At 38.7% G+C, this 13,579-nt stretch overlaps 1 protein-coding gene across 4 annotated transcripts in view; it reads right to left on the bottom strand.

The window, feature by feature from the left end:
* Window positions 1-902: 902 nt before the first annotated feature.
* Window positions 903-13,579, bottom strand: part of zmp:0000000755 (phosphofurin acidic cluster sorting protein 2) — a 66,984-nt gene continuing 54,307 nt past the window's right edge. For 2 of the 4 annotated variants that reach the window (XM_038294650.1, XM_038294652.1), the window contains exons 19-25: window positions 13,129-13,161; window positions 10,306-10,348; window positions 10,181-10,223; window positions 8,695-8,833; window positions 8,376-8,599; window positions 1,715-1,828; window positions 903-1,627 (exon numbers count right to left, since the gene is read on the bottom strand). In XM_038294650.1, the coding sequence (XP_038150578.1) occupies window positions 1,512-1,627; window positions 1,715-1,828; window positions 8,376-8,599; window positions 8,695-8,833; window positions 10,181-10,223; window positions 10,306-10,348; window positions 13,129-13,161 (712 nt within the window). In that variant the 3' untranslated portion in view covers window positions 903-1,511. The remainder of the gene's footprint in view (window positions 1,628-1,714; window positions 1,829-8,375; window positions 8,600-8,694; window positions 8,834-10,180; window positions 10,224-10,305; window positions 10,349-13,128; window positions 13,162-13,579) is intronic. The other 2 variants (XM_038294651.1, XM_038294653.1) reach the window with 1 other exon arrangement.

The following is a 13,579-nucleotide window of genomic DNA, read 5'->3' as shown; positions in this document are numbered from 1 at the left end:
GAGGCAGGTTTAAAAGATTTGATGGAAGCATTTTCCTGAATGGCCAGCTAAATAACTCAAGATAGTAATCAGCATCTAAAAAAATTCTTAAAACTGGACAGACTAGGTGGTGGCAGCATTATGCTCTGGGATCCACATCTTTAAAGAAGTGATGAGAGGATAAATGGAGGGCTAAACGCAGAGCAATCCTGGACAACTTCCAGTAAAATACGGTGAAGTTTAAAACTGTAACGTAATGAAATGTGAAAAAGTTCAAGGAGCGTGAAACATTGGCACTGTGTAAATCTCTCTCACTGCACACCAAACCCTCGATCCTCGCAGCATTTCCCCAATCAGCCGCAGCTGAGCTCTACCCCCCCAAAACTATTAACTGCATGGTGAGGACATGCATCCATCTATGTTGACATTTGACCAAATATGGACTGTTAACACTTATGTTAGTCTAAATTAGAAACTCAGTAATATTAATACTGATCTCCACAGGGACCACAGACGCATTGAATGCACAGTATCAGCTTTGAATATCACACCATCTGGTTTGGCTGAAGAAAAAAGCTCTGGAGAACAGTCTGTAAAACCAGCTTTGGCACATCACGGCACGGTCCAGCGTTGGCTAAATAACTGCAGGTTAAATCGGTGCATCTAGTCAAACGCAGGGTGATTATTATTACATGGAATCTATTACATCCTGAAATGAGTCGATCGGATCCAACTAAATTTGGCGTTTAGCTAAGAGAAGAGTTAAAAAGCCTCCTTCTAAGTGGTTTTTACTGTAATGTCTAAAAGTACGCCGGCGCAGAAACATCACTTCTCAGTACGATGAGCTGACGCCGGCATGTTAGAAATATAATAGCTACATTCATCATAGCTACCTTCCAATGTCTCTTTTTTTTCCCTCTTGATTTGCTTTAGTGTGCTTCAAAGCAACAAGGCAACAAGAACTTTGCGCTCCTTCCTACTAAAAGTTTTCCATAAAAGTAAAGGGACGAGTAAGAAGAGAAGAATTCCATCGAGATTCACAGCAAAATTCCAACTTTCAACAACAAACACAAAACACGGCCTGTAACAGTCTCACGCACGCCACTGCACATCACCACCACACTCCTCCTTTGCCTAAAGAGTAACAATAAATGTCGGATTTCACAGAAATAATAGAATGTTAAACAAAAATCAAAGTGCAAACACAGCTGCCGTTACTGAAATGTGGCAATTTGTCGAAAAAACCTCAAAATATCCACAAAATCTTACAAAATTGTTCTTTTTGTAGTGTTTTAAAAAAAGAAGAAAATAAAAACAGCAACACCCAACAACATCAAAAACATCAAACGGATGACAAGATTTTTTTTTTAATATACTGAACATGTGGTTGTAAGTCAGTAAGATTTCCACAGGAAAGCCTTTACTTTTCCTTCCAACGGGCCTGTTGGCTCTGTGTGTAATTCTCTGTGGCCTCTAGGTAAGACAAGTGCAGCTGAGAGTCTGGTGTTTGACCGGACGGTGGCCTGGCGGGGTCACACTGGCTTTGTGTAACCAAAGATTCCCACCGGGAAGTGCTTGACATGCGTTGGCCACTGGGCGGCGAGCTGGAAAAACTTCACGTCGTTCCACTCCACCCCATCGATGTTGACTAAAACGACCAAAGAGTTGTGAGGCTAATGCAAAAGACTTTGTTGCTTAAAATGACCAGCAGATGGCAGTGCAGCCTCATTCCTACCTCTCAGCATGGTGTGTTGGTGTTTCGCTGTGCAGATCAACCTGCTGATACCGTCAATCAGTTGGCTCTTAGAGTCCAGCTCTTTCTCCTTGGGCTTCTTGCTGAGAAAAATCACTGAGAAGATAAGAAGTGTGACGTCAGAACATGTTTTCCTATAGCTCTCAGAAAAAGACTGCAGCAGGAAAGTTAGTGGACATCAGAAGAGGGAGTATTGGCCTAGTGATTAGAGCAGGCTGCAAGTATCTGGTACGATCCCCACAGCCTGCATTCTGGGTCTCTGAGCAAGACCCTTAATCCCACACTGCTCCCTGGGCGCCATACAATGGCAGCCCACTGCTCCCCGAGGGGATGGGTTAAATGCAGAGGTGAATTTCTCGAGTGTGAGATCAATAAAGTTCAATTATTATTATAAATTATAAATGTTGCATCGCAGAAAGGATGTAAAACTGAGTAGAAAATGTCTTAAATTTACTGTTTTCACCCTTAATTTGATTTGGTAATAAGGTGATCTGCCTATGCAAATAAGATAATTAGATATTACACACTTAAAATAAGAGACATGGGGTGTTTTCTTCTTATTTTAAATTGTCTTTTTTTCATTGGCAAAGCCTCTCACCTGCTCAATTCAAGAAAAAATGCACTTAATTTAATAAAAATTTAATTTAGATATTTATTTGCAATGTAAAAAAGAGATTTGGGACTTCCGGTTATGGCGGCCATTTGAAAGGACGTGCCTTTACCGCTCTGCTGTTCCAGTCAAAGAATTTATCTAAAACTCCTCCTTTCAGAACGAACTAACTGACAAATGAACGCGCGAGTTCGGAATAATGCCTAAAGCAGCAAAAACATCCCAAGACGTAAGTGAAAAGGCGAAACAACATAAGCTAACAGAATACCATCTTCGAGGTGAAATGCAGAAAGCTAATGCTGGCTCCTGCTCGGCTCTGATGGCTGCCGCAGACAGAGAAGAGAACCCGAAGTCTCAAAGCAGCAAGGTGGACGAAATACTTTCTGTTGTTATTTCGATTCAGAAAGATTTCTCCTCTAGATTCGACGAAGTTCTGGGCTCCATCGACAGCGTAAGAAAAGAGATAAACGACTGTACACAACGAATCACAGAAACCGAAACACGTATTTCTGATGCGGAAAGTGAGATAGAAACGCTACGAACTAAGGTGGATGCGTTAGAGTCTAAGAAGAAGGACTTGGAAGATAAAGTTACGGATCTGGAGGCTAGATCGAGACAAAACAACCTAAGGCTTATCGGACTGCCGGAGGGAGCAGAAGGGCAGAATCCATGTGAGTTCCTAGAGAAGTGGTTGCCGGAGACCCTCGGTGTTGGAGCTGTGGCCGTGGAAAGAGCGCATCGACTTGGAGCCCGGAGAGACAACACCGCAACGCCTCGCACTTTAATAATAAGATTTCTCAGCTACAAGGATAAGCAGCTTATTGCTCTAGCATCAAGAGCTAATACTGAAATTCGCTACCAGAATCATCAAATCCGGTTCTACCCAGATACAGCGACGGGTCTTTTCCAGCTTCGGAAGCAGCTTGACCCGATACGCACGGAGCTACGCAAACTGGGACTACGCCACGGGGTGGCTCACCCAGCCAAGCTGCTGGTGACTTATCAGGACCGAACTCATGCTTTCAAAACAGCAGCGGCTGCACGTGAGTTTTTACAGAAAATCCAGAAGAAAACCAACGAGGAGGTGACTATGGGTTAAAAATGCCATATATGGTTTCTTAAGTTAACAATTTGTGGCTTCCTATAACCTTTTTGATGCCATTATCGTTCAGTTGTATTGGTGATGGAACAGGAGGGTTTTATTAAGAATACATTTACTTCTGCTTAGATATGGCAAAGGGAAAAGTGCACATACCGGTTGATGTCCATACTAATAAGTTCGATCTCGTGAGCAAATATATGGAAGAGTAAGTTACTGTTATACATAGTGAACAGCATCGGTAATAAAACTTTTATTTTGGTTATTGAGTGGTTAGACTGCTCCTCACTGCGTGTGGGTCGGTCACACGTGATAGCGGGAGGTGTACGGAGGGGGGAGGGAGTCCCTCGGTTGGACTTGGGATGGGAATCTGGGTTTAGGGGTTATGTTGTGAGTTCTGTTCTGTTGTTTAAGCTTCTCAAATGTTCATGTTTGTATGGGGTAAACTTTGCTTTGTATTTCTTCTCCATTTCTGGTAATTTGGTGGATCTTGCATGTCGCAAGCCTTAAATCTTAAGATAGTTACATGGAACTGCAGGGGCCTACAAGGTTTAAAAAAGGTCAAACAAGTCATTAATAAACTGCAAGATCTGAATTCCAGAATAGTATTTCTACAGGAGACGCACCTTGTGGAAAAAGATGAGGGGCGGGTCAGGAGGAGGTGGCGAGGCAATGTATTCACTTCAGCATTTTCTTCTCCAGCCACAGGAGTTATGACTCTTATCCATGAATCTGTCCCATTTCTTGTAAACAATGTTATCAAGGATAAGCAGGGTAGATACTTGATAGTTCAGGGCTCTTTACTATTGGAAAAACTTAACTTAGTTAATGTTTATGGCCCTAACACAAACGATCCTGGGTTTTTTCAAAACTTGTTCCTCTTACTTTCATCATTGCAGGGGCGTTTTGTGATTGCAGGGGATTTTAATTGTACTCTTATGCCAGAAATAGATAGATCCACAGGGGCAGATCTGACACATAACACCTGTAGAACAACTATACAGTTGTTTATGAAAACTCTTAGACTGGTAGACATCTTTAGGGAACTTCAGCAACAAACCAGAGCCTACTCATGTTATTCGGCAACATTTCAGTCTTACTCGTGAACAGATTATTTTTTAATTTCATCAGAACTAATATCAAAAATTCAAAACTGTACGTATGGAAACATAGTGATTTCAGATCATGCTCCATGTTGTCTGAGCTACTGTGATAAGAATCTTACCAGGGATCCCCCTAAATGGCGCTTTCAGCATAAATGGTTGCAGGATGAGGATTTTGTTAAATATATAGGACAACAAATTGATGAGTTCTTTCAGTTTAACACAAATCAAACAACAGCATGCATCAGATGGGAAGCCTTTAAAGCGTTTATTAGAGGCCATATTATTAGCTTTACAGGCAATAAGTCCAAGGAAGCCAAAACTAAAAGGCAGCACCTAGAAAATAAAATAAAAAACATTCAGGAGAGGGTTTTTCAAACAAATGATACTGAATTGAAAAAACAGCTGTTGATTCTCAGAGCAGAATATGACAAAATGTCCTGTCTTAGAGCTGCATCCAGTCTCTTAAGATTGAAGCAAAATTTTTACGAACAGGGGGACAAGGCTGGAAAACTTCTAGCTTGGCAGATTAAACAGTTTGAAACAACAACCTCGATTACATCAATTGAAACACAGGATGAAACTCTAATAGATCCGAGGGATATTAATAATGCTTTTAAAGATTATTATCAGAAATTATATGACTCTAAAGGACAGTTAGACCAAGTGGAATTAGACAAGTTTTTGGGTAGACTATATATTCCAGTCATTGCAGAAGATTGTAGAGTAAACTTAAATATGGAAATAAATAAAGAGGAATTAGCACAGGCCATTAATGGGATGAAATCTGGCAAGCAACCAGGACCTGATGGTATCCCCATTGACTTTTACAAAAAATTTAGGGACAAATTGCTCTGTCCCCTTCTAGACATGTTCATGGAGTCATTTGAAAAGGGCACCTTGCCTCCCTCTTTAAATCGGGCTCTAATTATTCTTCTGCCAAAACCTGGTAAACCTCCCAATAAATGTGAAAACCTGAGACCCATCAGCCTACTTAACTCTGATCTCAAAATCATTTGTAAACTATTGGCATTTCGACTGCAAAAAATCTTACCAGATATTATTAATAAAGATCAAAATGGATTTGTGGTTGGGAGGCAAGGATACCACAATATTAGAAGGGTCCTGAATATTATTTGGTTAAAAAAGAACGCTAAAGACACAGCTCTTCTTTCAGTGGACGCAGAGAAGGCTTTTGATAGGGTTGAATGGCCCTATCTTTTTAACATATTGGAAAGATTGAATTGTGGTAGTAACTTTATTAAATGGGTCAAAATAGTATATAATAAACCAACTGCGGAAATAGTATCAAATAAAATATTTTCAAGAGCGATTCAAATCAGGAAGGGTTGTCGTCAGGGATGCCCTCTCTCTCCCTTATTGTTCACACTAGCAATCGAGCCTTTGGCATCAGCTATCCGTCTCCATCCACAAATCTCTGGGATCACCGTGGGTCCCACAGAGCACAAAATATCTCTATTCGCTGATGATGTTATTTTATTCCTAACAGATCTAAAAAACTCAATTCCAGCGGTGTTGGAAGTGATCCAGGAATTTGGGAAGGTCTCTGGCTACAGAGTAAATAATACAAAATCCTCTTTTCTGGCATTAAATCTAGGTGAAAGGATTAACCCCATCAGTGAGATTAAGCAATTTAAAGTAGTGGAACATTTCACATATCTGGGTGTTCAGATTTTTCCAGAACTACAACAGGTGGTCAAATCCAATTACGAACTCTTAATGAAAACAATAGCTGCCTCAATTGACAACTGGACATCTATGCCTATATCCATATTGGGAAGAATTAATGTCCTGAAAATGAATATACTTCCAAAGCTATTATACCTCTTTCAAAGCATTCCACTGCCGCCTCCTCCTGAACTATTCAATTGGCTAAAAAAAAACATTTTGGCTTTTGTGTGGAATAATGGAAAGCCTAGGCTACGCCTCTCGTTGCTTTATTTACCATTTGAAAGAGGGGGGTTAAAGTGTCCCAACTTTAAAATTTATTACTGGGCCACTCAGTTAAGGACTATTATGTTCTATTTTACAGATAAAAATAATCCTCACTGGGTAGAAATGGAGTCCCAAAATTTAAGTTTAGCTCTTCCATTGTTCATATACTCTGACACATCAACGAAGTTAAAGAAACGCACTACAAATCCCATTCTGAAAAACATGTAAAAAATTTGGCAGGACGTTAGAAATTACCTTGCGGAGCCAAACAACATATCCCAATTTAGCCCAATATGGGGTAATCAGCTGTTTGCTCCAGGTAGAGCGGATGGAACCTTTAGGCTTTGGGCGCTGCAAGGTTTAAAAACTGTTGGTGACCTTTACCCATCAAATTCTGATATATTTTTGTCATTTGCAGAGCTACAAACCAAATTCAATCTGGATAAAAAACATTACTTCAAATTTCTTCAGATAAGAAGCTTTGTTAAAGCAAATTACAACAACCTTAACAAGCCCCCTCTTACGTTACTTGAAAAATTAATGACTCGGAATAAATCAAGGATGGGCATCATTTCAGATTTTTATAATGTGCTGGTTTCTAACTCATTAGAGGACTCAAACAATAAGCTTATAAACTGGAATTTGGACCTATCATCAAATATCAGTGAACAGGATTGGGAAAAGGCTTGCATTAAAATTCACACAATGTCCATAAGCAGTCGTCTTAGAATCCTACAATTTAAATGGCTAATGCTTATCTACGTTACACCTGTGCATTTAAATAAATACAATAACATCCCAGATCTGTGTGTAAAATGTAATTCTAAAGGGACTCTGATACACTGCATGTGGGAATGCAGACAAATCAAAGCATTTTGGACAGAGGTGAAAGATATAATTGAAAAAATTATCTTAAAGCAAGTTCCACTGGATTCTAAATTGTTCCTGCTAGCTTTATTCCCTGGGAAACATAACTTTAGTAAATCAGAATGCACTTTCATAGATATAAGCTCATTGGCTGCAAAAAAATGTATTGCTTTGACTTGGAAAAATATCAATAGACCTAGTGTCACGCAGTGGTTAAAACAGATGGCGTCTAATTTGCCGCTAGAAAGAATAACATATATTAGGAAATCCAAAGGGTATCTTTTTGAGAGGATTTGGGGGCCTTTCATTAATTTTATTAAGGAATTAGACTTGACAGAGGGTTTGTTTGAGTTCTGATTTGCCAGAACCTGTGGTGTGCCATGTTGTATAGATGTGTATAATTATATCTGACCAATTTGTAATCTGTGTGAATACCCCAGTTTTTGAGAAGCTGTGTTCTTTGTTTTGTTTTTTTGTTGTTGTTGTATTTATTTTTCTGGATTGAGTAAAATAATTATTGTCATGTAATGACTACAAAGAGAACCTGTTCAAATAACTACATGCTTGTATTTCCGAAGTGTAAAAACTCAATAAAAATATGTTGGTAAAAAAAATAAAGAGATTTCAAATGCTTATAGTCTTCTCCTGGTCACATATATAGATAGGTCTTAGTCCCTCAGAGGACTTAAAGCAGATATCTCTAAGGAGTCGGGCTTTTAATTCAAACATGCAAAAATGCAGAAGAAATGGATCTAGTGTTTAAAACAGAGGGATGATAGACTGATGGATGGATATCCACAGGCTGTTTTATCAGGATAAACTTTTCCTCTCAGCTCAAATCTTTTTTAGTAAGATGCATCTAAGATAAACTCAACCCTCTCTATGACTGTAACTTTCCCTTTAACACCATAGTTTGCAGGAATAGTTATATAAAAGTTTAATTTTGTGTGAAGTTTGGAATAAAGTTTATTTTAAAAAGTTAAATTTTGTGGTGCTGGTGGAGCGTACCTTTCTTGTTCTTCTCCTTGGTGACCACGGTCATGGCCATACTGGGCGGGGGAGTGAGTTCCCCTCCGCAGGGCAGCCGGCTGACTTGGAGCGACCGGAAGTTACACTTCAGGGTGTTCTTCAACCCCACGTCCCTCTTCTCGCCCTCTTTCTTCTTCTCTGAGCCTTGCCACGTCCAGTAATCCACCTGGAGCCCCATCACCTCGCTGCCCGAACACGGAGAGCTGCAGCGGAGGATGGACAGAGATCAAAAAGGATTTTTTTTTTTTTTTATCTCCAGGGAGTAAAAATACCACAGGCATGATGTGATGTTTAGTACCCAGCTCCTGACAGGGCGGTGGACACAGAGGGAGACTGCGGGGGGGTGCTTCCAATCTCCTTCCCATACGTTCCAGCCGATGGGGGTGGAGGGGAGGCCAGGATGCTCGTGTTGCCTCCCATTGCATCATCAGAATCCACTGAAACAAAGAAACGAATTTCCACACTTCATATTCTGATCAGTGAAGTGAATCAGTATTAATGAAGCTGAAATCCTCCACACTTTGTCACAATACAAAAACAATCTCTATAGGTTTGATGGACGTCTAAATGCTAATCACAGAGTGGTGGGTGATTCATTTCCTATATTTTTTAGAACCACTGTTAACTAAGGTTTAAACCTCAGTTTGTAAAGTTATTAATCTAAACCCTTTCAGTTGCTTTTGTGTTTTTATTGACATTTTTCAGCTAAAAGCTGAACCTCCAACAGAGTCTCAGGTCTTTTTTAGTCGCATACTTGCTGCACTTATAGCTCAATTCATCTTCCCATGAGATCCAATTCAATTTTCTGCACTTATTAAAGAAAAGCCACCCCACATCATGATGCTGTCACCTCTTATAGAAAAAAAAGTGTTTCTGAGGCAGTGGGAAGAATGAAAAGCCACATCATGATGTGGGGAGGCTTTTCTCCCTGCTGCCCTCTGGGAAGTGGTTTTACAGCAATCTCTGCAGGTCCAGCAGGTTCTGCAACAGCTTTTTCCCTGCTGCCATCAGACTGTTGAAGTGCTGAAACTCTAATCTAGACTCTGCATCACACTTGAAAATGGTTTGATTGTTTTTTTTTTTTATAATCTCTTTAAAGGAAAAGTGAAAATGCCTTTTGCACTATGACTTTAAATTGGTTTCCTTTTCTCCTACACTGTCTACAATCTTTATCATTGCTGTACTTTATAAATGGCAACATTCATTTCACTATTGTAAGCTGGATGCATCGAAATTTTGATGCATTGATGACAATAAAAATCTGTCCAAGTCTAATAAACTGATGGCTCTTAGTGGCTGGAATGTTCTAATTGTGAATAAGAAAGATAAAATCTTGGAGCATTTCTAACCTAATCCTTCTGTGCAACTTGGCCTGTTTGTTCACTAATGTTTGCTAACAAACCTGAGCAGCTGAATGGACGCTGAGATGGAAATAAACATCAATTAATTGTTTCAGAATCAGGCTTCTACTGTCAGTTTATTTTAGGGCATCATAGTAAAGGGAGTTGGATAAAAACTCATGACACAATTTTAAATATCTGTTTGTAAAACAGTTGGAAAACCAACTATTATTTCCTTCCATCGTAAAATTATAAACTCTTTTATGTTGGTTCATCAAAAATTAAATAAATAAATAAATAAAACACACTTAGGTTTGCTGCTATAAGGTAAAAAAAAAAAAATAGTGAGCAGGAATTAGCAGCTTTGCAAGGCACTGTAGCATACAAAATTATTGAATGCATCAAATAAAAAAATATGATACGAGATAAAAAAAAGTTTCCTACTTGAGGTGGAAAGACTTTGCTCCACTATTCCAACTTTCACAACCTGCGAAAGCAGAGATTCAGTGTGAATCACAGCAGAAACGTCTCAAACATAACACTTCAGGAATAGAACCGTGAATCCTTACCCCAATAAATGGCACGAACTTCTGACAGGAATCTTCATCTGGGCTGTGAGAAGGGAAAGAGTAAAAAACTCAGTCAGGATGGGGGGGAAAATTGTCTCAACATTGCAGCAGTTGAGAAGTGCAGATGAACACTCAACGTTCCTGCAGGAGAGATGGCTTAGGAATGGCTTTCACCATGTCCCTTCGCGGCAGAAATGACTCAGGTGGAATATGGGATATTGTTGGGAGGGGGTGTCACCTTACGATGAAATGAATGTGAGGACTGCTCCTTACAACCAGAACTAGAGAGAGCATTTCATGCTGGATCGAAACCTTTTCAAGAATCTTTGTGCATTCTTAAGCAATGCGTTAAAGCAAAAATATCTAAAGACACATGCCTCTGCAGAGATAGAAAGACATGAAGTATCTTGTTAAGAAAACAGGAACTTAGGTAACAAAGAAATACTCAGAGGTAAGAGTACAACTCCTAAACTAGCTGGTTTCTCCAAAGGAAAACCTTTGCAAAGGAGCTTCATGGCTTCAAAAGACACATTAAAAGAACCAAATATGCTTCATTAGAGGGTTTAAGCACAGTGATGCAGTATATTATTTTATGGGCAACAAAAAACCTAATGGACCCTTTGCAAATAAGGACCCAAAAAACCAAAGGCAGACAGTGATGGGAATCTTCTCATGTTTTGCAGTCCGACTCTGCTGCAAATCTGATTATTGACTTTCCCAGACAGAACAAGTTTTTCAAAAACTTTTTTATGTATTGTTCTGACTGAAAATATGAGCATTTTTTGGTAATCTTCCAAAACCTGACATATGAAGATCAACATCTTAAAGGGAAAGAGTGGATTAACTCTGTCTTTGATCAACTTGAGAATAGGGGTGGGTATTGCCAAAGAAGTCACGATTCGATTTGAATCACGATTCACAGGCCACGATGCGATTCTATCACGATGCATCACGATACTTGAATTATTGGGATGCATTGCAATATTTTCTCCTCTATGTTTTGTTTTTGAATGACTTGGCGCAGTATCTCACGGCCGGAAATGCTTGTGACACAAGGCAGCGTGCGTCAACACATCCGCAGCGACATCTACTGGACTGGAAGTTGTATTACACTTGTTTTTGGCTGATGTTCACCAACCATTCATGCAATTTTATTTATTCATTTTTTTTAAATTAATAATCGATACTTGGCGTCAAGAATCGATGCAGTAGATCACGAAAATTAGAATCACGATGCATCATCGTGACGATTATTTTGCACACCCCTACTTGAGAATGCACGGTATAAATAAGACAGAAGCCAACATGTGGGACATCAACCATTTTGAAAAAAAAAAAAATCTCTCTTAAGCTTAATTTTTCTAAGATGTTCAGTGTCAGATTATGTCTTCGTAATAACAGTTAAATTCAGTTTCCCCACATTTTTACCGCAGATATCAGTAATTATGGATGTCCTATATAGATGGTCAAACTTCACTCTGGAAACACACCAATGAACTCCACTGGACCTCTAAAGGAGATATTAATGTTAGACCCTTTGATTGTGCAAGTGGAGACTTGGGGTCTATTGTGAGTTCTTCTGTCTGCACACAGTTGCTTAACTTGACTGTATGGGCGACTTTGGAGTCCAACTAAACACCTCTCCTTTACTCCACTCCTACTCATCAGGACTTTTCACCATCCTATCAGAACCAGCAATTTGACTTAAAACAGCTCATCTACCGTCTTGAATCACATGAGCATGACTTAGCCTGACTTAGGGTTCACCGTTATTCCTTATTTGGACATCTATTCAAAGAAACCCACCTCTGAAAGATAAACTGCATAGAAGCAGCAGTTTTAGTGTTTTGCATTCATTGAAAAACATTAACATAACTTATTCAACCATGTTTTCTGCATTTTCACTTCCATCTAAAAGTCTATTTTATGGACAAAATATTTGATTTATTCAATTATATCCATCAAAAAAGATGTTAATTCAAGTTTGATACTTTTGTTTTTATATCTTGAACATATTTTTTAGGTGTTGATCTGTTTTTCTACCTATAAGTTTTTTTTTATTTTTTTTAACCGAGGCACATTTCTGTGATGAAGATCTTTTGAAATTGCTGTGATGTAATATTCTAATCTAAATGTGATGTTTTCATTAGCTGTAAGTGTAAAATCATTGTAATTAACGAAATAACAGCTCTATATTATCACCTACATGATGTGGAGATTGAATAGTTTCTATGACAACCAAAGAAAAAAGAAATAATTTATCTCATCTCAACACAGACCCAAGCTTGCGTCTGATTGGACGTTCAGCTCTGATCTAATATCTCCAACCCAGAAGTGAAATCATCCTAAAATAGTTTTTACTTTGAGAAACTTAAGCTGTTTCAATACAAACAAAGAAGAAATATTTTTTTTTTTTTTACTACAATATGATTAATGAATAAAATTATTTAATTGATAGACTTGACTCTTCTACCTATAAATGGTTTCCACTCTGATTCTTGGTGAACAAAGGATAATCTCAGAAGTTACAAACAGAACTGTGTCAATAAATCCTTATAATTCTTATACTTTTCACGGGTTGTTGCACTTTAGGACACTAACTTTATTCGTAAAAGGTCGTTTTCCAGGTTGTTAGGCAAAACTTCACAGCAACAACACAAAAGGCGGAGTAGGAATCAAAGTCACAGCAAAACAGAGACACGGTTCAGGACAAAGTGAAGTTAGACAGATCACCAAACGTGAAAAGGGAAATGTGAAGACACACGGCGAGGAGCTCTGGCCAGATGGAGGAAAAGGTCAAACAAAAAGAGCTGAGTTAGATACCTGATATAAAAATCAAAATACAGACTTCGTTTCCTTGAAAGCAAATCAAAGAGGGGGGGAGGAGGAGGAGAAGGAATGCAACAGTTAAAAACTGATGTTTTTAGTACCTTCTGACTAATAGGAGGCTGGGCTCACTAAGAGGGGAAGGGTTGGGTCAAATCTGCACGCAGATTCCACTAAATCTGTTATCACATTAGACTACGTTAAGTATTAAAATAAAATGTAAATATTCTTCTAGAGTGAATTAAAAAGAAAAAAACAAAAGCACAGTTTTTGGTTTATTAGGTTGTTGATTTCAGAAACCAGATGTTAGGCTGACCCCATCATTATAATCACAAAAAACAATAACGTGTGTTTAATGTATGAATGCTAAGATATTCATGCAATTAAGTGGATAAATATACTTGAACAGCTTAAATTAGAAATGAATATTTATAGCTTGCAGAAAAAA

Source organism: Cyprinodon tularosa, unplaced genomic scaffold (assembly GCF_016077235.1).
Source record: "Cyprinodon tularosa strain WSP-4 unplaced genomic scaffold, ASM1607723v1 ctg343, whole genome shotgun sequence".
NCBI classification, from domain to species: domain Eukaryota; kingdom Metazoa; phylum Chordata; class Actinopteri; order Cyprinodontiformes; family Cyprinodontidae; genus Cyprinodon; species Cyprinodon tularosa.
Note: the sequence above shows the minus strand (reverse complement) of the source record. Positions and strands in the feature narration are given on the sequence as shown.